The following is a 23,431-nucleotide window of genomic DNA, read 5'->3' on the forward strand; positions in this document are numbered from 1 at the left end:
TTCTCTTCGGTGGTCCAGGACGTTCTGCTTATTGTCTAGGGTTATTCTGATGAATTTACTGCTAATCAAGGCCAACTTGACCACGCTTCAAAGTCTTGTTTGGCCAAGCTTCCAGCCCTCGGACCTGTCCCCATACGTGCGGTAGCCAGCGCTCCCAGCACAGTTACTAGCCGTGGCTACTAGCCAATGCTACCAGTCAGCGCCGGGCCCGTTTCCCGCCGGCCGCACACAAGATGGTGGCGGGGCGGGGCGGGCCGGCGGGGCGGGCCGACAGCGGGGCCGGGCCGGAGCCCGGGGCCGGTCCGCGGGCGGGAGCTCGCCATGGGGGTGACGGTGGAGGTGCACCGCGTGTACCGGTACCCCTTCGAGCAGGTGGTGGCCAGCTACCTCCGAAAGGTAACCGGGCCGGGGCAGGACCGCCTCACGGCGGGGCCGGGCCGCGGGCCCTGCTCGCCCCGGGGCCGCTCCGCGTCCTTCTAGTTCGTGCGGCAGCCGCCGGCTCTGCCCCGGGTCTCTCTTCAGCAGCCTCCCTCCAGTCCCGCTCGCGCGGTGGCTGCGTGGGAAACCGTAAATCTTGTCCGTGAGAGACAAAACCGACGTGGGGAGCGCGGCGGAGCGGGGGCGGCCTGGCCCGGGCAGGGCTCACCGTGCCCTCGTGTGGGTCCCGCTTTGGGGCCCTGTTGGTCTGCGGGGCCCTTCTGCAGCTGAAAGCTTTGTTTCCCTCTTTTATCAGAGCTTTTTTCACACTTAGATGAAAACTTGCCTTGCTGTGCCCGAGGTGCTGGTTTACAAGGCTCTGGTCGCCCTCGCACCGCCTGGCACCCCGGGGTGCTCGGGCTGGGTCCCGCGGCCTTGCCCGCGGTGGCTTCCAGCGGGCGACAGGGCAGGCAGTGCCGTTCTGCTCGGCCAGAAACAGCCTCGCCACTGCCTGCAGAGTGTGGTGCCTGAGTGGGAAACGAAGCGGCCAAATCCTGCCCCAGGCTCGGCTCCAGAGGCACTGTGCGCCGGTCTGGGAGCGGCGATGGAGGCAGCAGGACGGCGCGGCTGCCCCGTGGCACAGGGGATGTGCACAGCCCCGACGGCAGCACCTGCCCTGCCAGCGGCTCTGCTGTGGCGGCTGGGATCTGTTTGAAACAAAGATCAGATCAGTGGAAATGAATTCTGGTTTTCTGTCCTTGCAGAATGCGAACCCCTGTGTCGCTGCTTGGCGCAGTACGGCTTTTGGCCTAGCAGTGCAACAGTCATTAGACTTTTAAGTAGGCTTTAAAATGAAAATGTTTTGCAGTGGCAGCAGGCTGTGTTAATGGCAGGTAAACAGCGTTTCGGTGTTGCATCTGCTCCCAGCAAAACAACATCCTGCTAAATTTTCCTTCTGAGCACTGTTGTCTCTCAGACCCAAGCTCCAAGCTGTGCATCAAAACTGTCCTTTTTGTTGGTGTTTTCCTTTGAACTGTAGCGCAGAAATAGGGATGAATTCTAATCTTTATTACAGGCTGATGCTGGGCTTTTGCCCTCTAGCTGTGAGTAGTTTTTATGAACACCAAGGTGAAGAATAGAGCTGGCCCCATTATATTTGTTTTGGCCGCATGTGTTTAAACACCGAGTATAGAACCGAGCAGCTGTATAGCACAGGGCACTTCCTTGGCACAAACCCCCATGGGTTTGTGAATGTTCTCAGCAGGACAAGATGTTTAAACAAATGTTGACTTTGGGCTAAATTCATCCTTGATGCAACCAACTTAAAACACAAGGAAGGATTTTTTTGTCTCAGCCAGTTGCCAGTTCTCTGTCTCCTGTTAGCGGAGGTCTGGCTTTGTTGGAGGCAGTGCCGAGAGGAACCGGGAGCGTCCCTGCCTGCCAGGAGCCCGGCCAGCTCTGGCACCCGGGCAGCGGTGCGACTGAAGCAGGACCGGGCTGAACGCTGTTGCGGGTGAATGTGGGTGCCCCGGGCGCTCGCTTGCAGCCGAGGCAGCCCCAACAACTCTCCTTCATCAGCGGTGCCATGATGACCTGTGGTGTGCAGCCTTGCTCCTGCTGCTGCCCACTGGGAGACAGAGAATGCCCCTTGCTAAGCAACCTTTTATTAAAAATGGTCAGATCCTTGGAAACTGGATTGGTTTTATGGGTTAGGGTAGGAGTGGAAGACGGTATGTGCACTTCTACTGAGAAATAACAAGTTTTTCCTGTTTGCTGAAAGCCTGTAAAGCTGCATTGGCCTCGCTGAACTCACCAGGCTTCTGCATGCGATCTCAGCGGGGTTAGCTTCTTGTCGCCAGTGTCCACCTCATGAGGAAATGGCTGAGGAGAACATGAATCTCTAGGAGAATGTGGTGGTGTGGTTCTGTTTTAATTGACTGCCTATTTTTTTTTTTTCTGGAGTTCGATGGCTTGGTAGAAAATGGAATTGGATCCCTGTAGTGGTGTTATGCCGTGTACTGAAAACCAAACTGTTAATGTATGTGAAATTCTTTCCTCACAAACCAGAACACCAGAACTTTGAACAGCAAATACAGGCAAAGATGCTTAGTCTGGAATCTTTCTGTTTCTCTTCTGCTTCTGTTAACCATCTACAGCTGTTCTTTTTTTGGCCTAGAATAGGACCGTGCAAAGATGCATTTAAGGTTTTCTTTTTTTTTTTAAAAAAAAAAGAGCAAAAAAGCAAACATTTTTTTCTCTTGCCCAGCTGCAGAAATCCTGAGCTGTATCTTTGGCAACCTTGGGCAGTCAGATTTGCTCACCGTGTAGTTTAGACTGCCACACTATGGCTAACCAGTGGATATGCTCTGAAATACTCATTGGAAAAATCTGAACAAGCTTGGAATGAGAAGTCAGGGCCACCTTTCGCTGATTTTCTTGAGTGTTAGGCAATTAGAGGTGAGAGGAGAAACAGTGCTTTTCATTGTGTAAGATTTGAACCAGAGTAGGAATGCAAATAGAAATTTTATTCTGTAGTATACTTCTATATAACTTGAGAAGGGCAGCTGGAGGTGAATTGTGAGGCTAATTATGACAGCCAGAAGCACAGAGCAGAAAGGTTAAAATAATCCTCATTTGTATGTGGCAGCAAAGTGCATCACATGCTTTTAACCAGGAATTTGATATGATTGAAAAAATAATTGCCACAGTTACTCATAAATGCCGTAGTTAAAGTTGACTTCAGGGCTCCTGCTCTTGTTATTTCTGTTACGACTCTGCGAGTTGAACCTTTGAATGTTGTTATGTTGCAAAATAGGGTGGGAAGGTGCAAGCAGACGTGCTCTGGGAGGAGACCAAAGCAGTCGGGGTTCTTCAAGGGCGTGTTTGTGCCAAGACATCTCCTGGCTCATGAGGCAGTTCGTGGGATTTCTGACTGGGGCATTTTGTGTATTGGCTGCAATTTATGGTCTCTGGGGATGGAGTGCAGGAGTCGGACTGCGGAAGGTGTCAGTGTGGGCTTTTTTTTCTTTTTTTTTTTTTTTTGACCCCCCTCCCTCTCGTGCATCTCTCAAGTTAGGTTTAAAACATCACTGCGCTCTGCAGCAGAATTACATGCGGCTTCTCTAGAAATGTGCTCTTACCGCAGAGACGCGTCCTCCGCTTTCATTACGTAGAGTCAGTAAGAAATAGGTGGTGATCAGATGGACAGCCTGCTACAACAGATATGGGGGTATATATTTTTGTATGTCGGTTCAGAAATATGCTAGAAAATATTCTGCCTTTGCCATGTGTTTCTAGAGAAAACAGCCCCTCCATAGTTGGTGTGGGAGGGCAAGCACCAGCAGAGCATGATCTCGAGGGGGTACTGGGGGGTCGCTGGGATGTACTGGGAGCTGCTGTGCTGCAGAGGCTTCTCAGACCTCTGTGGGTGCGGCGCCGAGGGGAGCCTTGCCCCCTCCCTGCCCAGGGGCTGAGCCTGCCAGGGCAGAGAGCGGTTTCTGCTGGGGTGACCGTTAGGTTAGTGCAGGTGTTGTTCTAAAGTGAGCCCATGAACTGTAAATCAAACATTTAGTTCAAGTATGACAAATTGATTTATATGTGAAATAAGTGTATCTGTATGTGAAAGGCTTTTGTATTTATCAGTCTTTATCACAGCAAGTAATCTGTGCAGTGGGTTTGCTGGACTTTTCTTTGGGTTAATTTACGTTTATTCACAACCACCACCCTTCCAAACCAATAGCAAAGTGGAGTAATCTGGAAAGGTTTAGCTGATTTTACAGTGTCACTGCTTCATTTCCTTGCTGTTAAAAAAGAAAGAATCAGAATATTTATGAATTTAAATATTATTATTTTTTGCAAGTCTTTGAAGCTGTCACTTTGATTTATGTGGGCTTCATTTGATCTTGCATGTAAAACCAGCCCTTCATTGCTTTGAAATATTTCATTTTTGTACAAATCATTATGTGTAACCTGCAGTGATTTCTCTCTGCTGCTAAACACAGTGCCGCTTTTCCAGGCCTGCTATTTCCCTCAAATAACTTCTAAGAAACATTGCTGTGGTTAGGAACTGCTGCTTTTGATAAATGATCGTACACGTTCCAGTTAGGAGAGGTGTGTGGGGGTCTTAATTCCCTGGATTCAGAATAATAACTAATGCAATCAGTTCTGCTTGTTGTTTCCTACAAATAGCAATCAATACGTTTGCAGGAAGACCGAATGAGAGTACAGGAATTCTTTATCTAATTATAATTGTCAGGTTTTCGCAAGAGAAGAATGCAGTGCTTTGATTCCGGTAGGCGTGCAACAAGGGGGAACCCCGTAACCGCCCGGGTACCCCCGTGCTGGGGTGCTGAGGGGTTTCTGGAGGCGCGAGTCTCGGTGCTTCCCAACTGCTGCGTGCTGGTACCGCGCTTGCCACTCTGCGTCTGTAAAACGGGCTCTGACGTCTTCAGGAAACACTCATGACCAGCAGCCAGGGTAGAAAAAAGTAATTTCAAAGCTATGGATAGCTTAAAGGCAAAGTCAGCTTCGTGGCTTCTGCTGTTGCCAATTTGTTTGGGGTCCTCTTGGTGCGATGGAGGATAAATGTCTGTAAAATAAGCAAATCAATCTGGAAAGAAATTTACTACAGGAACTCATTGGAAGTATTTAATTTTTTAAAGAAAAATGTGCGCCCTTCGTCTGAATAGCTGTTTCTTTTTCATAAAAGTATAGCATTTTGGGTTACAGCGTTCAGAGTTGCCCTTCCCCAGGTGCAGCCTGACATGTAGGAGAGGGGTGGGCTGCGCTCTGGGAAGGGTTTAAGGAAGGCCAGGTGTGAAGGTGGCCCCTAAGCAAGGAGAGGGATGCGATTTGCTCCTGTATCAGGTAGGTGGGTGGGCCTCGGGGGTCCTCTCCGCTCATGCTTTCCCAGAATAATGAGGAGGTCGCGTTGGGCCTCTCCTGGTGGGACCCCTCGGCACAGGCCGGGACAGGGGCCGTGCTCAGGCCTGCCTTGGCCGGGGGACAGGCAGAGCCCCTCGGCTGTCGTGTCCCCCCTCTTTTTGGGCTGTGTCCCCCCTCTTTTTGGGCTGTGTCCCCCCTCTTTTTGGGCTGTGTCCCCCCTCTTTTTGGGCTGTGTCCCCCTGCCCGGGCTGTCCCCCCGCGGCCCGCCCGAGGCGGGTGCCCTGCGCTTGCAGGCCGGGCCACAAGATGGCGTCGGCTCCTCGCCAGGTGCCGCCGGCGAGGCGGGAGCGGCGCTGGGCGCTCGGGGCATGTCGGTTCTGCCCTGGCGGCTCTCGGGCCGGGGCTCGTTGGCCTGCCTGTCCCGCCGCCCCGACAGCAGGCAGGAACGCTGCCCTTCCACACCCCTGCCGGACTCTGCTAGGCAGTTGCTGCCCGTCCTCTGGGCACCCTCTCCGGAGGTGGTTTGCAAAGCGCGGGCTGAGGGGACGGGAGCTGTGCCCTGAGAGCTCCCAGGGACGCGTGGCGGGAGCACCTCGGCAGCCCATCCCGGTCTCAGCATCCCGAGGCCTCTCTCCTGGCACAGGCGTGCCCTTCGTGTCATGGTGGGAGCCACGACGTTTGGCCACGGCTGTGGGGTAGCAGCACAGTAGTAGCCACCTCTCCCCAGGCAGTTCCAGGTTTTGGACGTCCTTGCTCTGTCCTGTGGCCCAGCACAAGGAGCTGGGGGTGAGGGAGCTGGAGCCAGCATCATGTGTCACTTTGGAAGGGGTGGCAGGGCCTTGCCTGTGCCCGTGCTCAGCAGGAGAGGTGACGCAGGGCAGTTTGTGTTTGCTCTCCGGGGCAAGGAGACCGCAGGGCAGGGCTGAAGCCCTTGGGCTAGCAGGAGCCCTTTGGACAGGGATGGGAGTCCTGTGCCTCTGGTGCTGGGAAGGAGGGTTCGGGGGTTGAGTTACTGCAGGGCTGAAATAACAGCCAGGCTGAGATCTCTTTGTTCTCTGCTGCTGTTAGCTTTGGCGTCCCTGGGGAATGGAAGCCTTGCAGGGAGGCTGTGGCTGGCTGGAAACGCTATTTTTGTGGCTGTTAGACTCTCCTTAGCCATTACATCTGCTCGTAGATTTGCAATGTTATTTCTTTTACTGTGCTGTGTAGGAAATTGAGTCTATTTCTGTTTAAATACTGGGGTAATAGAGCCTGCTATTTAGTGAAAGATTTATGTAAATGGCTCTTTGTTTCACACGATTGGGCCTTACAGAGTGTAAGTTACATTGATAACGTAATTATGCCACTACTGCCATTTCAAAGCAGCACGTTGTGGAGAAGCCTCCAATTTCTGTATAGAATAGGACTTGAAAACCTTGCACTTTAAAAATCAACTTTTCTTCTCCAATAAGAACAAATAGTAAAGCTGGACTATAGAACAGTCTGTTCTGGAGTTGTTGACCTTTTTAGCTTAGAACCCAAGATTTCTTTTATATCAGACTTGTGGAGCACCTATTACTGCATACCATAATTGCATTACCTGAACTGAGTTGGCCTTAAAATGCAATTTCCTCACCTTTCCTAAAGCTTTGTATTTTGTTTAATGTCAATCTGGTGGTCTGTATTTCTTCAGTCTGGCATTTGTATTAGCATGGAAGTTACAGTAACTTTCGAGTATTGAGTTCAGTAAATTATCTCGTGCTTTATAATTTACAGTTCGTTATTCAGGTGAATGTTGATTGCTTTTTACAATGGAGAGTAAGGTCCTTGTAGCCTTCTATGACTGATTTCTAGCCAGAAGAGTTTTGTAAGTTCCAAAATAGACTGCTCATCCTTCGAAGTCCTGTTCTTGTGCATACATTTCTTACACAGGATGTTGCCTTACAGGCAACAATTTTGGCATAATTCCTTTTCAGTGGGGGTCTGGGAGGGAGAATCTCTTTCTTCCAGCCTTGAAATGACTTGCCTGTACAGCCTAAGGAAAGTGAGGTTACCCGGAGCAGGGAGAGGCAGTGACAATCCCTTACCCTTGCTGCAGGCCAGCCCCAGAGCGGCAGAGCGTGCCCTCTTGCCAGGGTGGACCCGCGCTGCAGTCCGAAGTGATGTCCTGCTGCCACACTCCTCGGGCAGCTTTGGCAGGACAGTGCAGTGTTATGGACCAGACTCTGCATTCAGGGGATGTTGCACTGTGCTCTCCAGCTTTTTGCGTGAGGAAGTAGGTTGTGTGGCTGATGGTGCTTAGCAGCAGTGACAAGAAGCGAGCTTGCTGCAGAAACTCAGGACGCTGTTGTTCTCTGCGGAGTGCGGCACGGGGGGCTCTGGCCCGTGGAGCTGCCACACTGCTGAGAGCTCTGCTTAGCCCTCGTGTGAAAATTGTGATGTGGGTCAGGAGCTCGTGTCTTCCTTTCTGTGGTGTGGAGGGTGTGTGGAAGTCTGTAGGCTGCAGCAAAAGCTAGTATCTCTCCTCCAAGTGATTTTTCTCATAGCAGTGGGTTTTCTGTTTGTTTTCTAATCTTACTAAGCTAATCTTACTAAATTCTTCCTTTCAGCTAACTTGAATGGAAACTGCAGGCTGTTAATACCAGGCAGTTCGTACCTGTTGCGAGAAGCTGTGAAACTGCTTCTGACTTGACAAGTGACAGCTAGAAATTTTCTTTTACCCATGTGAGAAGTGGTAATCTTTACCCTATGCATTTTTATCCCAGTATCCCAGTCCCATGGAGAAACACGTCATGGCTGTAGAAACAGTGGAAGAGAAAACAGGTAAGCTGCCTAACTTTTCTTACAGAGCTAATTAAATTTTTTCATAACCTTTAAAATTAATTATGTAATAGTTGTATTTCGGTAGAAGCAGGGCACTGCAGATATGCCTGGCATTCCTGCATGCTGGGCATTGTGTAAGCAGGACGAAGAAAATATTACCACCCGCTCCCTCCCCCCAAAGCGTGTGTTTAACCTCATTAAGTATTTGAATTTTCAGCTTATTCTGAGGCTGGTTTCTCTGTAGTATGTTCTTTTGTTGTACGGTTCCTTGGTGCTTCTGTGATGATTTCCATCTGCAGTGCTCTACAGATCAGGCGTGAGGCCCCTGGAAGGAAGCACCGTGAGCTGTGCGGATCGAGCCTCGGGCGCTCCGCAGGCGTCCCACTACTTGGCTTTCATGATCCCTGCCTTTGGAGGGATCGCTTGCTGTTTCACTTGCCACGTGAGGGGTTAGTTTCAGGGATCAGAGACTGGCGTGGTGGCCTTGTAGGATGCTGACAGAAAGTGATCACAGATCCTCAGTCTCTTGCTTTATCAGTCAGAATTCCTGAAATAGCGAAAATCAGATGTTACTGTTTCCCAGTCATATTGACAGGAAAATAAATCTGCTCTGGTCAGGGCGCAGTTGTCAGATCAAGTCTTCCGGTACCACGTGGATTTTTGTTTTCCTGTTGCTGGGCTTGCTGGAAATGCTTGCAATTAGGCACTTAAAGTAACGTAGAATCACAGACTGCTTTGGTTTGGAAGGGACCTTAAAGCCCATCCAGTCCCACCCCCCTGCCCCGGGCAGGGACACCTTCTGCTAGCCCAGGTTGCCCAAAGCCCCATCCAACCTGGCCTTGAACCCTTCCAGGGAGGGGGCAGCCACAGCTTCTCTGGGCAACCTGTGCCAGGGCCTCTCCACCCTCACAGGGAAGAATTTCTTCCTTAGATCTCATCTAAATCTCCCCTCTTTCAGTTTAAACCCATTCCCCCCTCATCCTATCCCTACACTCCCCGATCAAGAGTCCCTCCCCCCTTTCCTGTAGCCCCTTTCAGTCCTGGGAGGCCGCTCTAAGGTCTCCCCGGAGCCTTCTCTTCTCCAGCTGAACCCCCCCAACTCTCTCAGCCTGTCCTCACAGGGGGGTGCTCCAGCCCCCCGAGCATCACATGCCTGTGTGGAGCACGTTTTAAACAGTTATGCCACCACATGGGAAACCAGGACCTTAGGACTTCGTGCAGAAATAACCATCTTTCTTCCTATTATGGGAACTGTGATCCAATACTCATTTGGGATGAAATAGGAACTTCTAGACTTTAAATTTTTAGTCCCAAATGCTTTAATACCTCAAGTTTTAGTCCCTAAATTCTTTATCATACATTTAGAGATGTCTTCTGTCTTGCAGCTCAGGTTTAATGGTGGCTCTTAATTCCAGGCTTATGCTCTCTTTCTAAGCAAGGTTGCCCTGAGATTCAGGAAGGCTGAGTGTTAGTGCTGCTGTTGCTGTTTTCTTCAGATGCAGTAAACCACTCTTGCCAGAGAATGCTTTTCTGCTCTATGTTGCATGGAGATGCTTCATATTGTTGATGTGATGTGTTTGTTAGAGCTCTGGAAACCAAAGCCCATGAAGTTTTCATTTCACAGATCCCACCAAATGCAACTGTTCGAGAAGGTACTCTTTTATCTTGGAGAAGTCTTTAACCTGGGCTGCCTGCCAGTTGGCTTCTTGTTCGGTAGCGTTCTGTTCTTGATCTGGGTCATTAAATATTAAAAGGCAAAGTGATTCTAAAAGCCAACCGTTTTTTTGAGATACTAAATAACTGTAATTTGTTTCCTAATAGATAGTTTTGTCCTTGTCACTGGGTCCAACTCAATACAAAAATAAATGTGTGATGAGACAGGACTGTTCTGTAAATCTCACACTCTGTGTTTTCCCCGAGAATGAGCCTGAGAATATAAATTGAGGAGGGGATGGAAGTAAACTAAAGCTTAAGTCTGTGTGTTGGTCTGGTGGCTGAGTTGCCCGAGCTTTTGTCCCACCCCTGTCATCGTCCACCCGGTGCTGCGGGAGCAGGGTTCTCCCGTGGGTCCTGCCAGGCCCTGCCCAGGCCGCGGGAGGGAGGCCTGGGGCACCCCTGCAGCCTGGCGCTGGCACTGCCTGCGCTGCTTTGCTGCCCGGGAGCACCAGGAGAAATGCCAGCACAGTGTTTGTACCACCCGCCGGGTAAGGGGTCTGGCTTGCAGTGATGGATGCAGATGCCCTCCTCCTGAGGCAGAGCAGGAAGTGCCCGCAGCAGACTTATTTACAGCCCTCTGTCTGGCAAAGCAGCAGAAATACTGGGTTATACTTCAAAAAAGGCAAAATGAAAACCAACACCCCAGTGCTCTGTTAATTTGCCAGCATTTCTGCTTGCACATTTGCTGTGAAGTCTTCCAACTACTTTGTTTTTATTTAAAAAAATGGTAACATTTGCTGCTGTAACTCTTCCCTTCTGATTTTCTTTTATCATCAGATTTGTCTACGGGGATTATTTACCGAAGGAGAATTGCAACGTGCCGGAATGTAATTCCTGAAATTTTAAGAAAGGTAACTACTTAGAGAAATTTAGTTGTCATAAAACCTTAATGCTTCACTGTGGTTAATCCTGTTTAAAAGGATCACATTTCCTAATGATTTTTTTTTTAAATTAGAAAAGTTATTTTTAAAGAGAAGTTCAGAGAAAAAAGTTCTCTAGGAACTAATTTTATATTTAACTTGAATGGACAAAATTGTAGCCTTGAGCACGCTAAGAGGTAACTGGTGGTGGCGGTTGTTTTACACACAGGGATGGGCTTTTAGCTTTTGTATCTGGAGAAAGTAAAGCTGTTTTAAAATGTTACCTGGGCCCCTGTGAAAGTACAGCCATTCCCTGCACCCCAGTATAGTAGTCTCATTGCTGTCAATGCTCACAGCTTTTGTGTGGTAGATGATATTTTTATAAAAGCCCAGTCTTGTGGATCTCAGGACTGGGTAATTATTTCTAAGCTGAGCTCAGGTATTTTGCATGTCTGGTCCATGGCTCCTGAACACATTGGGTTGTAATCTCTCACAAAAACATTCTAAGTGAATTCAGAGGGAATTAAAATAATACTTAATGTGCCTATAGCATGTTGCAAGTTAGATACGGTATCGTAGAGTCCCTGTGAAGAAGGTAAGATGAGGCTGTAGAAAACGTAAGGACCTGGCTTGTGCAGTCCCTTAGTGTCTCTCCTGTGTCTCTTTTAGTGACAGTCCTTTCTTCAGTTTGTTACGGGAGGAGAATTAGCCTTAATTTATTATTTGTTTTTTTGCAGAGCGTCTTCCAGCAGATAGTCTGTATGCAGAAAAGTACATTTACATTCATGCACGATTAAATAGCTGTAGTATTTCACAGCCTGCATGCTTAAAAATGCGCACGTACTCTTTTCCTGGTGCTGATGACTCTGTATGTTTTTGCCTCTAAACATGTGTTTGTCTCCTCCAAGCCTCACCTGCCAAGGGGAACATATCGTTGCCCTGTAGAGGCAGAATGTAAATAAACCACTGGTGAGATTTTTCATCCCTTCTTTGGCCCACGCTTGCCGGGTCAAGGTCACTCGTGTTGGCAAGTGGGCCATTGGAGGAGGAGGAGGCCTCCGGGGAGAAAGGGGCTGGGGAAGGGCGCCTGCCGCTGCGCCTGGCAGGAGCGGACAGAGCTGCGAGCCCTTCTCCTGCCCTCGTGGCTCAGCTGGCAGGTTTGGCTGCCTTGCGTGTGACTGCTTGGAGGTGGCTTCTCTTATCCTTTGTTGTCATAAATGACCCGTCAGCAGCAAGGCAGGAAGCACGAAGCAGTGCAGGTAAGTTGGCCTGTGGTGGTCTTGGAAGTCCGGCTGGGGACTGAGCTGCTTCCCTAAAGCTTGGAGCACTTGCATGGCCTTTGGTAGCTGCTGAGGGAGTTGTGTTCTCACCTGGGCTGACCGCAGCTGATGTGCCCTCCTCCTGAATCCTCAGTCGTATCCTCTGAGGCTAATAATCCTTTCAAAACACTGAGAAGTGATTCTACCCTTTTTTTGTTTTAAAAAAAGCTGTAATTCTTCTGTTTCCCAGGTCAGTGTCTTAAAAGTGCCTGACATCCACTTGGAAGAGGAATCTTGGCTTAATATGCAGAAGAGATATATGGTTATGAAAACCCACTGTCTTACGTGGACGCAGTACGCGTCCCTGAGCGAGGAGTCTGTCTTCAGAGAGAGCCTGGAGAATCCGGACTGGTGAGTGCTGGGCCCAGGGTGTAGCAGTGCCCCTGTGCCGGCTCAGGGCTGCTGCTGCAGCCCCGTGGCCCTGAAAATGGGTTTGCTGTTGCTTTTTGAATGCTTGGAATGAAAGGGGTCTGAATAATAATTCCTTTGGTATGTCTTGAATGCATTTGAAGCAGCAGCTGTAGATGTCCTGTAGCTTTCCTCTGCCTTGTTCAGACACGAGGTTAGGTTCTTTGGCCAGAGCACAAATAATTGCTGAAAATTAATTTCTGTGTGCTGCTCTGCAGCCATAGAAGGCTGCTCCGCTGTTCCTGCACAGCAGGCGTAGCCACAGCGTTCGTTTTGCTGTCGTGTCTACCAACAGATGCTTGGACAGTGGTTTAAAAATTATCAGCTCCCTCCTGCTTGCCAGCCATTGGCGTGGGGCATACTTGTTCCCAAGCAATTTTCTTTGTCTGGTGTTTGTCCTGCTGTGCCCCAGAGGTGTGAGCTGCCCTGGGACTGTGCCCGGGAGGACACACACGTTGTGTTTGTGCAGCGTGGAGCCTAGAAGTGTCTTTGTGCACATTTATGGCAGGTTCAGAGTGGAATTTCTAATACCTGTAGCACTGAAATGAGCAGGTATGTGATACATCTTTAAAGAAAGATTTATCTCCAGCTGATGTCAATCCCATTAATTCTTACTTTGTTCTGGTGTCTCTTGTGATTAGTCATTACTTTTGCCTTGTGATGTTCCTTGGGAAGCGTGGCAGGGTTGTCCAGCAAGGTCCATGTGACTTTGGAAAGCTCTAAGGATGTTTAAGAAAAAACCCACAGACTTCAGACGAAATGAAATTCCTTGTGGCTTGGGGGTTTTTGAAAGCCCTGTGCTGGGACGTTGCTGTTTGAGGACACGTTCCTCTGGCTCTTTAAACTGTTTTGTTTCAGCAGTTTGCTGGGACTCTCTGAGGCTTCCTCCGCCTCAAGAGATGCGTCGCAGCTGTAGGTGTTGGGCCTGTCGGTGTGGAAACTCTTAATTACTGCAGCCGGCCGCGCGCCCATGCCCCCTTTTCAAGGCTTTTCAGTTCCGGTTTAGGGAAGACACTGTTCTCAGCGTGCTGCTCCTGCTCCTGCAGGCTGTGCAGGGGAGTTGCCTGAGGTTGGTGTCACGACGCTCACCGTAGGGTGGTCGGGAGGGCGAGGCGTAGCGGCTGCTGGGCTGTGACTGCAGCCACAGCAGGTTCCCTGGCGCAGGCTGGCAATGCTTCGGGGGTGCCGGTGCCTCTGGGGGTGCCGTGGGTGCCCGTGTGGGTCCGTGGCTGCAGGACCCCGCTGGCCTCAGCCGTGCAGGATACCTGGGTGTGCCTGTCATGCCGCTGTCACCTCCTCAGCAGTCTTACGGGGGTAATGGGATCTAAAACAAAGGCTGCTGGCCAAACAGGCGTGAAATTTCAGCTGCCTGTAGTAAATGTACGGTGACATTTCCATGTGAGTAGGTGAAGGAATTATGCAAAGGGCATAATATTAGCAGCGTACTATTGCACTGGAGAGAAATAAAACACACAATGAGGAGGCTCAGGTGATCCTGAGTCGTGGGAAAATTGTACATTATGCCCCTAAAGAGAGAACGATGTTAGGAGAGGGATGGTAACATGAGTACAGACAGAAATGTGTCTCCCTCCCCCAGTGAGCGCTGCTGGGCAGATTTCAGCAGCAACTCCTGAAACTCTTCGGGTTTCAACAGTGTGAAGAGAATGAGAAAATTCTGCACCTCAGTCAGGCACTGTGTTGTAGCGGGGTGTTTGTTTGTTTGTTTAATCAGCTTGAAGATGACATCGTTAGGGATGCTGGTAAGTGAGAACAAAACGCTGCTTCCTGCATCTGGATCAGCTGCCTCCACCTCTCCCCGCAGCTCCCAGGCGTGCGTGGGGCTCTGCACCCAGCAGGGAGGGACCTGGGGCTCGGGAGGTGTCGGGGCAGTGGCCACAGGCCTTCCCTGGCCAGTGGGGTCAGCGTCGGGGCTGCTGCTCTGGAGAGCTGCAGCTGGTCCCAGCCACTCGGGGTGGGATGGTGCCGATGGGAATCCTGAGTGTTTCTGCCGTCTCAGGTGAAGCTGTAACTCTGCTGACTTCAGCCCAGCTACTCCATAGACCGATCTGCTGTAGAAAATCAAACGTCTGCAGCGTCTGCAGGGACCGGTGGCTTAGGCCTTGAGCAGAACCTCCTCCAGACGATGTGCATTAGTTTACCCATTTGAGCTTGGCAGTTCCAGCCTTTACTGTTTTCAGCTAGAGAACCGCAAGTCAGGGAAGGGAGACTGAAACCCTCCTGATGTCCCTAATGGAACGGGGGCAGTGGAAGTGGTGCTTGCTTAGTCCCAACAGTCAATTTAACCACAGCGTAGTTCTTCCTCTTAACGTCGGGTGGTTATTTTGTCCTAAATAAATGAGAACACAGCGATGCCAACTGCTGCATATTCTTACAAAGTGGATTATTGTGCGTGCTTCCAAGCAGAGCATATAAGTGTCTGGAAAGATCTAGTAGCAAACAAACATTACTATAAATAAATGATAGACCATTGAAAAAGGCATGATGAAGTGTATCTGTGTATTCAGAGGCTGGAAAGCACCTGTGTTATCCCCCTGGCTGAAGTCCTCCATGACACTTTTTATTTGGTTTCCGTGATTTCATTGCTGCTATAGACAAGCATCTCCTCTTGATATCTGAAGTCCAGAGAAGGCTGGTCAGTCCCTGTGGGCAAGGCCTGGCTGCAGGCAGAGCTGCAGGCAGGGTGGGTCCACACCCGGGTGGCGTTTGCCTGCAGAGGGTCCGGGGTGTTTGTTTGCCGGCGCTGCCCCAGGTGTTTGCTGGCACCAGTTCATCAAAGCAGCCCGGGTGTTGTCGGCCGCTCCCCTCTGCGGGTGTGCGCACGTCTGTGGTTCGGGGCAGTTTCTAGGGCACCGCAGTCGCCCTAGAAACACAGAGCGTGCATGAAGTGTGCTCTGCGTGTGCCAGGCGTGCGCTGGCTGGGCACCCGCTGAGCTGGGCAGCAGCTGCGTGGATGGGCAGGGCCATGGGAAGAGTTGTGAGTGCCCAGCGCCAAACCCGAGGGGAAGGGCAGTGGCAGAGCCCCCCTGTAACTGCCCGTGTTTATGTTGGAGCTGTGCACTGTCCAGTTTCCGTGTGTCTGGGCAGGTTATACCTGTCTTTCCACAGGGGAGAGTCCCTGTGGAGCTTGAACGTTGTCTCTGGTGTCATTTGCCATCATCCTTCTGTTTTGGTTTGACTGCTCTCCCTCTCCCCGCCAGGAGCGTTTCTTTGCATTTCCATTTTGTATCCCTCGGTTGCCCTCGGATTCCCTTTATTACCCGTCACTTCCCCTCATTTCGTACAGCCCGAGGGAGGGCCGGCTCTGGCTGCGCGGTGGGCGCGGGGTGAGAGTCTGTCTTCCCGATCTGGAGATGCACGTCATGCGTGAGCAGTGCTTGTCAGCTGGAGATGGGAATTAAAAACATCGCCTGTACAAAAGCTCCCTCTTTTGAAGAGCCTTGCATTAGATGTAACTTTTAATTTAGTTTTGAAAGCCGTGCAGGCTTTGGAAACTCGCCCTGACACTATCTGAACAAGAATATTGCGAGACTTTTTATACTAAAGACACTTTAATTAAACTCCCATCATGAAAACAATTAGACCAAATTTGCTGTACTTAACTAGTCAATAATTTAGTAGTTGGATCTCATTAATAGACTTCTCCCTGTGACTGTGTTGTAATGATGCCACATTGCCAGCTGCATGCTACGGAAATCAATCAGAGATCAATATTTTCCTTGAGCCTCCCCTTTTTGTCCCCTACAACGGTGAAACTCCAAAATGAATAAATAAATCCCAGCCAGAGCAGCTGATTTCAGTGGTGGGTTTTTACTGCTGACACCCATCCTGTGGTTGGGGGGAACTTCTCGTGTTCTCCAGCTCCTCCACGTGAACTCCATGCGTTCGTCTTCTCACCGAACGGTGTTGACAGAAATAACAAATGGTTGTGGCCGGCCGAGGGCATCGGCAGTGCCGGGTTCCCGCGCATGCTGCAGGGGTGGGAGGGGGCTCCTCTCCTCGCTGCCACCACTGCCGCTGTCTGACCAGGGTGAGACGGTGGCCCGAGGACTCTAAAATCACACAAGCGTTTTTCAGTGTGTCTGCCGTTGGCTTTGCTGATTCTGGAGATGGCCGCTGTGTCCGCCCCAGGCCTCCCTCTGCCTGGCCGCTCCTTGGGCTTCCCCAGCCTGCGCCTGCCCTTCCTGGGGCTGAGCCCGGCCGGACCCTCCGCGGCGCTGAGCGCTGACCGCGGGAGGTGCGCGCTGCAAACCTCTCGTTACCCCTGCACCTCGTTAGGTTTGCCTTTGAGATTGTCATACAAAATATGAATGTGTAAGAGATGAATCCCTTACCCGGGTATCAAACACTAGCTTTCTAACATAGAGTTTACACTTTTTACTAAATAGACAGAAGAATAAGACTGTTGTGTTCCTGTTTCTTAGGACAGACTTCACACAGAAAGGCAGAATATCGGTTACGGGGGCAGGTTTGCTCAACTGTGTGTTGGAAGCTTTTGCTCGATCATTTTTAAAACAAGGTGTGAAGCAGGTAAGTCATTTATTGCTGGAATTTCTTCCCTGAATTATATTCTATTTTTTTTCAAATCACCAGATCATCTGGGTTCAAAACTAAATTGTTGTTTTAAGTCTGGATTCTTTACATCTTTTAATTGTTGAAAAAATATTTGACCTTTTCTTTTGTCTACAGAGAATAAGCAGAACAAAAACTAATTTAGTTTTATTATGGTAATAGTTTCATTTCAAATACATTTTAAAACACGGCATGTATGACTGTATCAGTTTCTGTAATTCATTCTTATTCCTGATTTCCCCCAGGCATTGAAACAGTTCTTCTTCCTAATGCCTCATTGTACCAGCTAATACTGTAATAATAATTTGCAGTTCTATAGCACCTTTACACTGAAATAGTCAAAAGTAGTCAACATGAATTTATATCATGTCACGCATTTTTCTCCAGTAATGTTAGAATTTTTTTTGGCAGCTTGATGTATTTACAATAGCCACAGTCAATCTCCCTGTAGCAGTTCTGTGTACTTTAACAGTTGTGTCTTTCAGTAAGAATTATGAAAGAGGATAAAAGCTATCCAGCAGAGCATCCCAAGGGAGGGAGCGTGCAGAGGCCTTTCGTTTCGGGGAGTCATGTCATATTGATAAACTGGGTTTAACAGCCATGTCTCCTGAAGCGTTCACGGGGAGATGAAGCTGTGTGGAAGTTGTCTTCTCTGAAAGTTTGTGCCTTGAAGAGATTTGGGGGTTCAGGCTGTGCTGTGCAGACTGTTTAAAATTTACACCTGCTGAAAAAGGAGCAAGAAAGAGAAGGAAGGAATGTTTAATTACACCTTTTTAATGAGAAAATAAGAGGGGTTTTTTGCCTTTTTTTTTTGTTCTTTTTCCCCCCTTCCAGTTTCTATCTTGTTTCAGATGAATGAAAGCAGATGTATGGGCCTGAGAACATGGCATTTCCATGGCTGGGCTCATGCATCTTATGTACTGCAAGACTGTGATGAACCTATATTTACCATTATTTATAATATTTTAATTATCTAATGGAGAAATCTGTTTCTCAGATGAACTTAGATGTCCACAGCTCAGATCATGCCTTACACCATTCTTTAATTAGTCATGGGGACCCAGTGGTTAATCCTGTTGCAGGTTTTTTTTGTTTTGAGTTTGGTTTGGTTTTGAAGTGGCCTGAGCAGTGTCCTGTCTTCTCTCACGCTGAAGGTGGTGGGGGTTGGAGCGTGGAGCCCGGGCAGCACCCGCCGTCCCTTCGGGCACTCTCCTCTCCGCTGGCGCGGGGCTGACAGCCCCAGCCGCTCACTTCTGCTTCAGAAGCTGGTTTTGGAACCTCTACCCCAAGAGCTGTCGGTGGAAATGTATTTCCAACGTCATGGCTGTTTATTCATTTGCTTATTCTGATAACTATAAGATCTCTTTGTTGTGGCTTTGAAAGAAAAAAGTAAGACAGAAGCAGACAGCTGTGCTAGTGTAAGCAATGACGTGAGCAGCGAAATGCAGCTTGCTGGCTTAGGGCAGCGCGGAGCTAGCGGATAGAGCAAACTAGCTCGCAGCATCTCTACAGTGCTGCATTAGAAATCCTTTAGCAATTTTGGCAATGTCTGCAGATCTGTGAAGAAGAAAAATAGAAGCGCACCCGATCTGGTATAAACGTACAGTCTTGCCTGGTTTCCCCCCGCCTCCAAAACCTCTGTCTCCCGAGGCAGCAGCTGTATCCGTGCATTTCGTTTCTCCATTGGTGGCTTGGCTGTAGGGCAGTTTTGAGGCATGTTTTACCCAAATGTAGTAAATGACAATACAATGATGATATTTAAAGTTTTAAAATACACGTTGCATGAATGACAGTGCTTGATAAACGTTCTCCAGGCTTCCATTTACTTATCTTCCAGTACCTGATCTGCATCTTTCCTCACAGCCTGACCCAAAGGCCATTGCTTCCCTTGCACCTGCTGTAATTGCTCGGAATATGGAAGGGTGTTACTTGCGAGGCCAAACCACGGTCCCCGCTTTGTCTCCTCGATCCTGGCAGCCGTGCACGTCTCCAGCGTTCTGTTTGGAGAGGCTCAGATGAGATAAGGGAGCAAGGAAATAGTGGGAGGCAGCAGTGTGAGGGGGCAGAGGAAGTGGAGTAGGGGGTGAGCAGGCGAAGATACCCTATGAATATTACATTTTGTGAATGACTACAATAAAGCTCATGTATTCACACAGTCAATATTAAACTATTTTACAGAAAGTAAAGGAAAAGTTTCTACTGATGAAATTGTTCATGGACACCAAAGGCGCTGATCTTTTAAATCGTTATTTTTGTAACAGATATGAGCCTATTCTGTGGGTAGGGTTTTTTAATGCCTAACAGAATGACAGTGACATTTTATGGCTCCTCATAATTGTCACATTTCTCATATTTTATTCCAGCTCTGAATGAAAATATAGGAGATAAAGTTCTCCTGCCCTGCTTTTGTTTGTAGAATTCTTAATGCATTTGGGTGGAAATTACAGCATTTATGATTTTTTTTTTCCTAACCTGTTCAGAAAAGGTATTAATGACTGATGTGCATCCATGTTACTGCCAATAAAACTTTCCTCCTGAATAATTCCAAAGCCTCAGCAGATACGCTGGTAAATCCCAGCTGCCAGCACAGCCCGTGTTGGGTCTGTTGGTGAGAGCCTGGCTCCGTTCGGAGGGCACAGGCACTCCGCAGTTTGGAGGCAAACTCTGGGAGAGGTTTCCAGCCCAGGGCGGGTGGTGGTGGCCCCTCAAGTCAGCCTCTGTGCGAGTAAGTTTTTAAAATTTGTGTATAAGTGGCCTAATTAGTTTTTATGTGTCTAAGTTATGATGATCCCTGCCAGCATGAAGCAGTACAGATGACAAAGTTATGAGTGATTTTAAGGCCACGCAATAAAGGAGCATTTGTAGGAAGAAACTTTGGTTATGTTGGTAGATGTTTTATCTGTTGCCTCTTAAATGTTGCAACATTTCTGTCATTTTCACTTCTTGGTGTCTTTTTTAGATCCCTTTTGCTTGACTTGAGTATATCAGAGATAAAAATTAAAGGCTGTGATGTAGTGTTTGTTAAGTGATGGAGCTGAGCTCAAATAACAAATACTTAACTGCAAAATATTTTGTCATGGTTACAAAAAGAAAGAAAGGTATTAGGTGCTCTTCTCAGAGACAGCATAACATTTTCTGCTAGTCTGTTAAAATGTTACCCTGCTTTTGTAGTGGCAGTGGAAATGAGGTACATGCTGCAAGATGCCTTGCCTTCATCGCATTCGAACTGGCCGTTTATACTTCTCCTGTATGTCGCTTAACCTCTTATTTAAAGCTGACAGTGGTTGGTGAAGATGTGGAGTGTGTTAGAGACGTGATCTGTGTGGGCTGCCGGGACGAAGTGGCGCTGGCAGGAGGAGTCACCCGAAGCCACTCCTGACCTGGGAATCCGATGGGCTCCGTCCCTTGGAGCGTCCCTCCGGGGCGTTCTGCCGGTGAGGGCTGTGTGTAGACACTTGCAGCAGGGGAGCGTCTCAGAGCAGCAGAGCACCTCCACCTTTGAATAATAGAACCGTTCCGTGGCTTCTCCCTCAGAGAAGCTTTTAAGCTGCGGCTGTAGAGGTGCAGAGTTTAATGGGTTGGCAATGTTTGTTCTGCATTTCAAGTGCATCATTGCACTCTAAGCAGTGTAAATTTAGCTCCTTTAAGCCTGATCTCCTGGGGCTGAGATTTAAGTGTTTGAACTTTAGTTGAAAGGAATATATTGATTAGGCTTTGATTTAGTTGTTCCTTGCTGAAAAGATACTGGGTAATGACTTGTACCTGCCCTTTCGTATTTTATTCATTTAATGGAGTTCCCTCTCATTCCCCTTTTCTTCCTCAACACCACTTTCTTTAAAAGTCTGCTTTGAGTGCTATGAGGAGAAATAAAAGAAAAAGCAGTTGTCACACTGTGAACATAATTGATTCAATAAGTAACATTTTTAAATTCCCTAGGCAAACCCCTGAGTCTTCACTTATGTCAATTAGTGCTTCATTCTGTAAACAGTGGCAGGTCCAATTTAGACTGATAGAGTAAGGTAGTCGGCTTATTGTCTTCTACACAGAATAGGTATGGAAGATGAACTGGTTTTCATAGATATAAAATATCTTGTCCATTTTTTTGGTAGAGATGTGAAAAGAAATTCTCTTGACCTATTTATTAAAGTTAATTGTATTTTTTTACCTCCTCTCACAGTGACTCACACTGAGAAATTGTTTTTCTTTTATCTTGACAAACAGAGAGCCCAGCAGGGTAAGCCTTAGCCCCACAAAGGTTACAGCTAAGCTCCAAGCTTGCTTCAGTCCACAAGATCTGTCCAAACATTAGAGGTGGGGTTGGCAAATTACTACAATTTCAGTACACAGACAGAGCCAAGAGGTGGGAGAGGGAGGGATGCTGTGGATTTTCTTACCTAGAGGGAGTGGTTTTTGCTTTTCACTAAATAGGAAGCTGCTTCTCTCTCACTTTGTACTGAACCTTGAACTTATTAATTTGAAAATAGTGAAGTGTCTGGCTGTGGAGCAGTCTGTAGCCCTGATGTGGGAAGAGCACTTGGGCGAAGGCTTCCCCATGTTTTTCAGAGGGGGGCCCTGCTGTAAGTAGTTCAGGGTTTGGCCCTGAGCAGCCGTTGCCGGTTGGCCAGTACCTGGGGCTCGTCTGCAGTGACCCCCCAGACAAACAGGACCCCTGGATTCAACCTACATTTTGCTTTAATTAATAGTTCATTGTTTAGTACTTCCTCCTTCCTTCACAGATCAGTCCCGGAGAAGAGATGTTCACCCCATGGTCCTCTGATGGCATTTTTTGCTTCATTTCGATATGGCTTTCCTTCGTTATAGAAATAATCAGGGGCTTTATGGGGAGCTTCCAGCCTCGCACACCCAAGTGCTTGCCAAGAACACGAGTGGTGGTATTTCCATGTTAAAGAGGGATCTACCAAGGTGCAGGGATGAGGAGTGGCTTGGTCCAAGCAAAGCAGTGGCAGAACTCTAATAAAATGTGTGACCTGATCAAGTGCCCTGGCTTTGTCAGCCTTGGCTCTGAAGAGCTGGCGAGCTGTGAGGGGCCTCTCCGGGGTCCCCCTGAGCAGCCTGGGCCCGCGCCGAGGTAGTGCGGGTCTGTAAAGTGCAATTTCTTCTTTTTTTAAGGCCTTACTGGTATGTGGTGGGGTACCCTTTCTAATGTATCAAATCCTTAAGTTGTGTGTAAAACTGGCATTTATTTGTGCTCTTTTCCAGGGTATTAAAATAATGGAGACACTTCTTCAGGAGCAGTGTGGGTGACCGTGCGCTTAATGGGCAGTTGTAAGTGCAACATCTGTCTATAGATAAGCAAAAATTGGTCAGAGTTTCTGATACCTATTGCACTTGTGCTCCTTGTAGTTCTACAAGTAAACGGGGTTTTTTCCATTATAAATAGCATGCAACTTCTGAGGAATTTTCAAGAAAAATGATGATCTACTGCAGTGTTAGGCTTAATAGTGTTCCAGAGTTTCTGAATAGTGTGTTGATTAAGATGGCTCTGGTGTCCTGTATTTCATCCTTTCCTCTCTGTTAATACATCACGAGTGTGATACTCTTCGTGAAGTAAGACATTGGTTCTATCTAAGGATTTTTACCCAAAAGTAATATCTTCAGGGATTATCTGTGGAGGGAAGATTTGGTCAACTCTTAAATTAGCTTCAGAACAAGAGCAAATGGCTATTGATTACTTCCTAATAAATGTTCTTCTAAAACCTATTTTCTCTGCTTTTGCAGAAGAAAATGTATTTGCGTAGAGTTTCCTTGGAACCACATATCTTTATTGCCACTGGAATTCCATGGCTGTTTCCTGAACTTTACTGGTACCGTTTTATGGAGGAAAGAGAGTTTAATATGCACAGCTGGAAGAAAAGATGACTACAGACTGCAGGTGTTTTACAAAAGACTAAGGAATCATACTGCTTACGGGGATGTTGATCCTGAAAATCACAGAGGAACAAGTGTAAGCTTGGAAGCAGCATCCGCCCGTGAATTGGTGCTGTAATCTCCAGAGTCTGAGAATTCGGTGAGGGAACACAGAGCAGCAAACCAAGACTGGCCCTCGTGGCCGTGAAGACATCCTTGCCTGGTCACACTGTGGCTTGGTGGCTGCCAGGGAGGTGCCGGCGCACCGCGGCGCTGGCTGGCTCTGTGCGCCGGGGGCTTCAGCCGACAGACGCTCGGCTCCAGCAGCTGACTGGGGTTACTGTTCCCCGCTGAGCCGCTCGTTACTTCGGTTCCAATCGCTCTGTTGGAAATGCTTGGTTGTTGTACCCCTGCCAACGTGATTGTTTTCAGCTGTAAAGACACACCTCAATACAAGTTTTGCATATGTTTGAATTCTTTCAGAAAGTATTTCTCTCGTATTGCTTCTGAATAGAAGAAGAAACCTGGAGGGGAATTCAGTGCAAGTAAAGTTCCTGACAAAGAGTG

The 23,431-nt window shown here is 48.4% G+C and overlaps 1 protein-coding gene across 1 annotated transcript; it reads left to right on the plus strand.

Moving 5' to 3' along the window:
- Positions 1-321: 321 nt before the first annotated feature.
- Positions 322-23,431, plus strand: PRELID2 (PRELI domain containing 2). The gene is made up of 7 exons (XM_074838675.1): positions 322-396; positions 8,046-8,103; positions 10,597-10,670; positions 12,189-12,349; positions 16,849-16,954; positions 22,217-22,282; positions 22,736-23,431. Exons 1-6 carry the CDS (start codon positions 322-324, stop codon positions 22,259-22,261), a joined length of 519 nt encoding a protein of 172 aa, XP_074694776.1. The 3' UTR covers positions 22,262-22,282; positions 22,736-23,431.

The sequence above is a fragment of the Strix aluco genome, chromosome 13 (genome assembly GCF_031877795.1).
Source record: "Strix aluco isolate bStrAlu1 chromosome 13, bStrAlu1.hap1, whole genome shotgun sequence".
Taxonomy (NCBI): domain Eukaryota; kingdom Metazoa; phylum Chordata; class Aves; order Strigiformes; family Strigidae; genus Strix; species Strix aluco.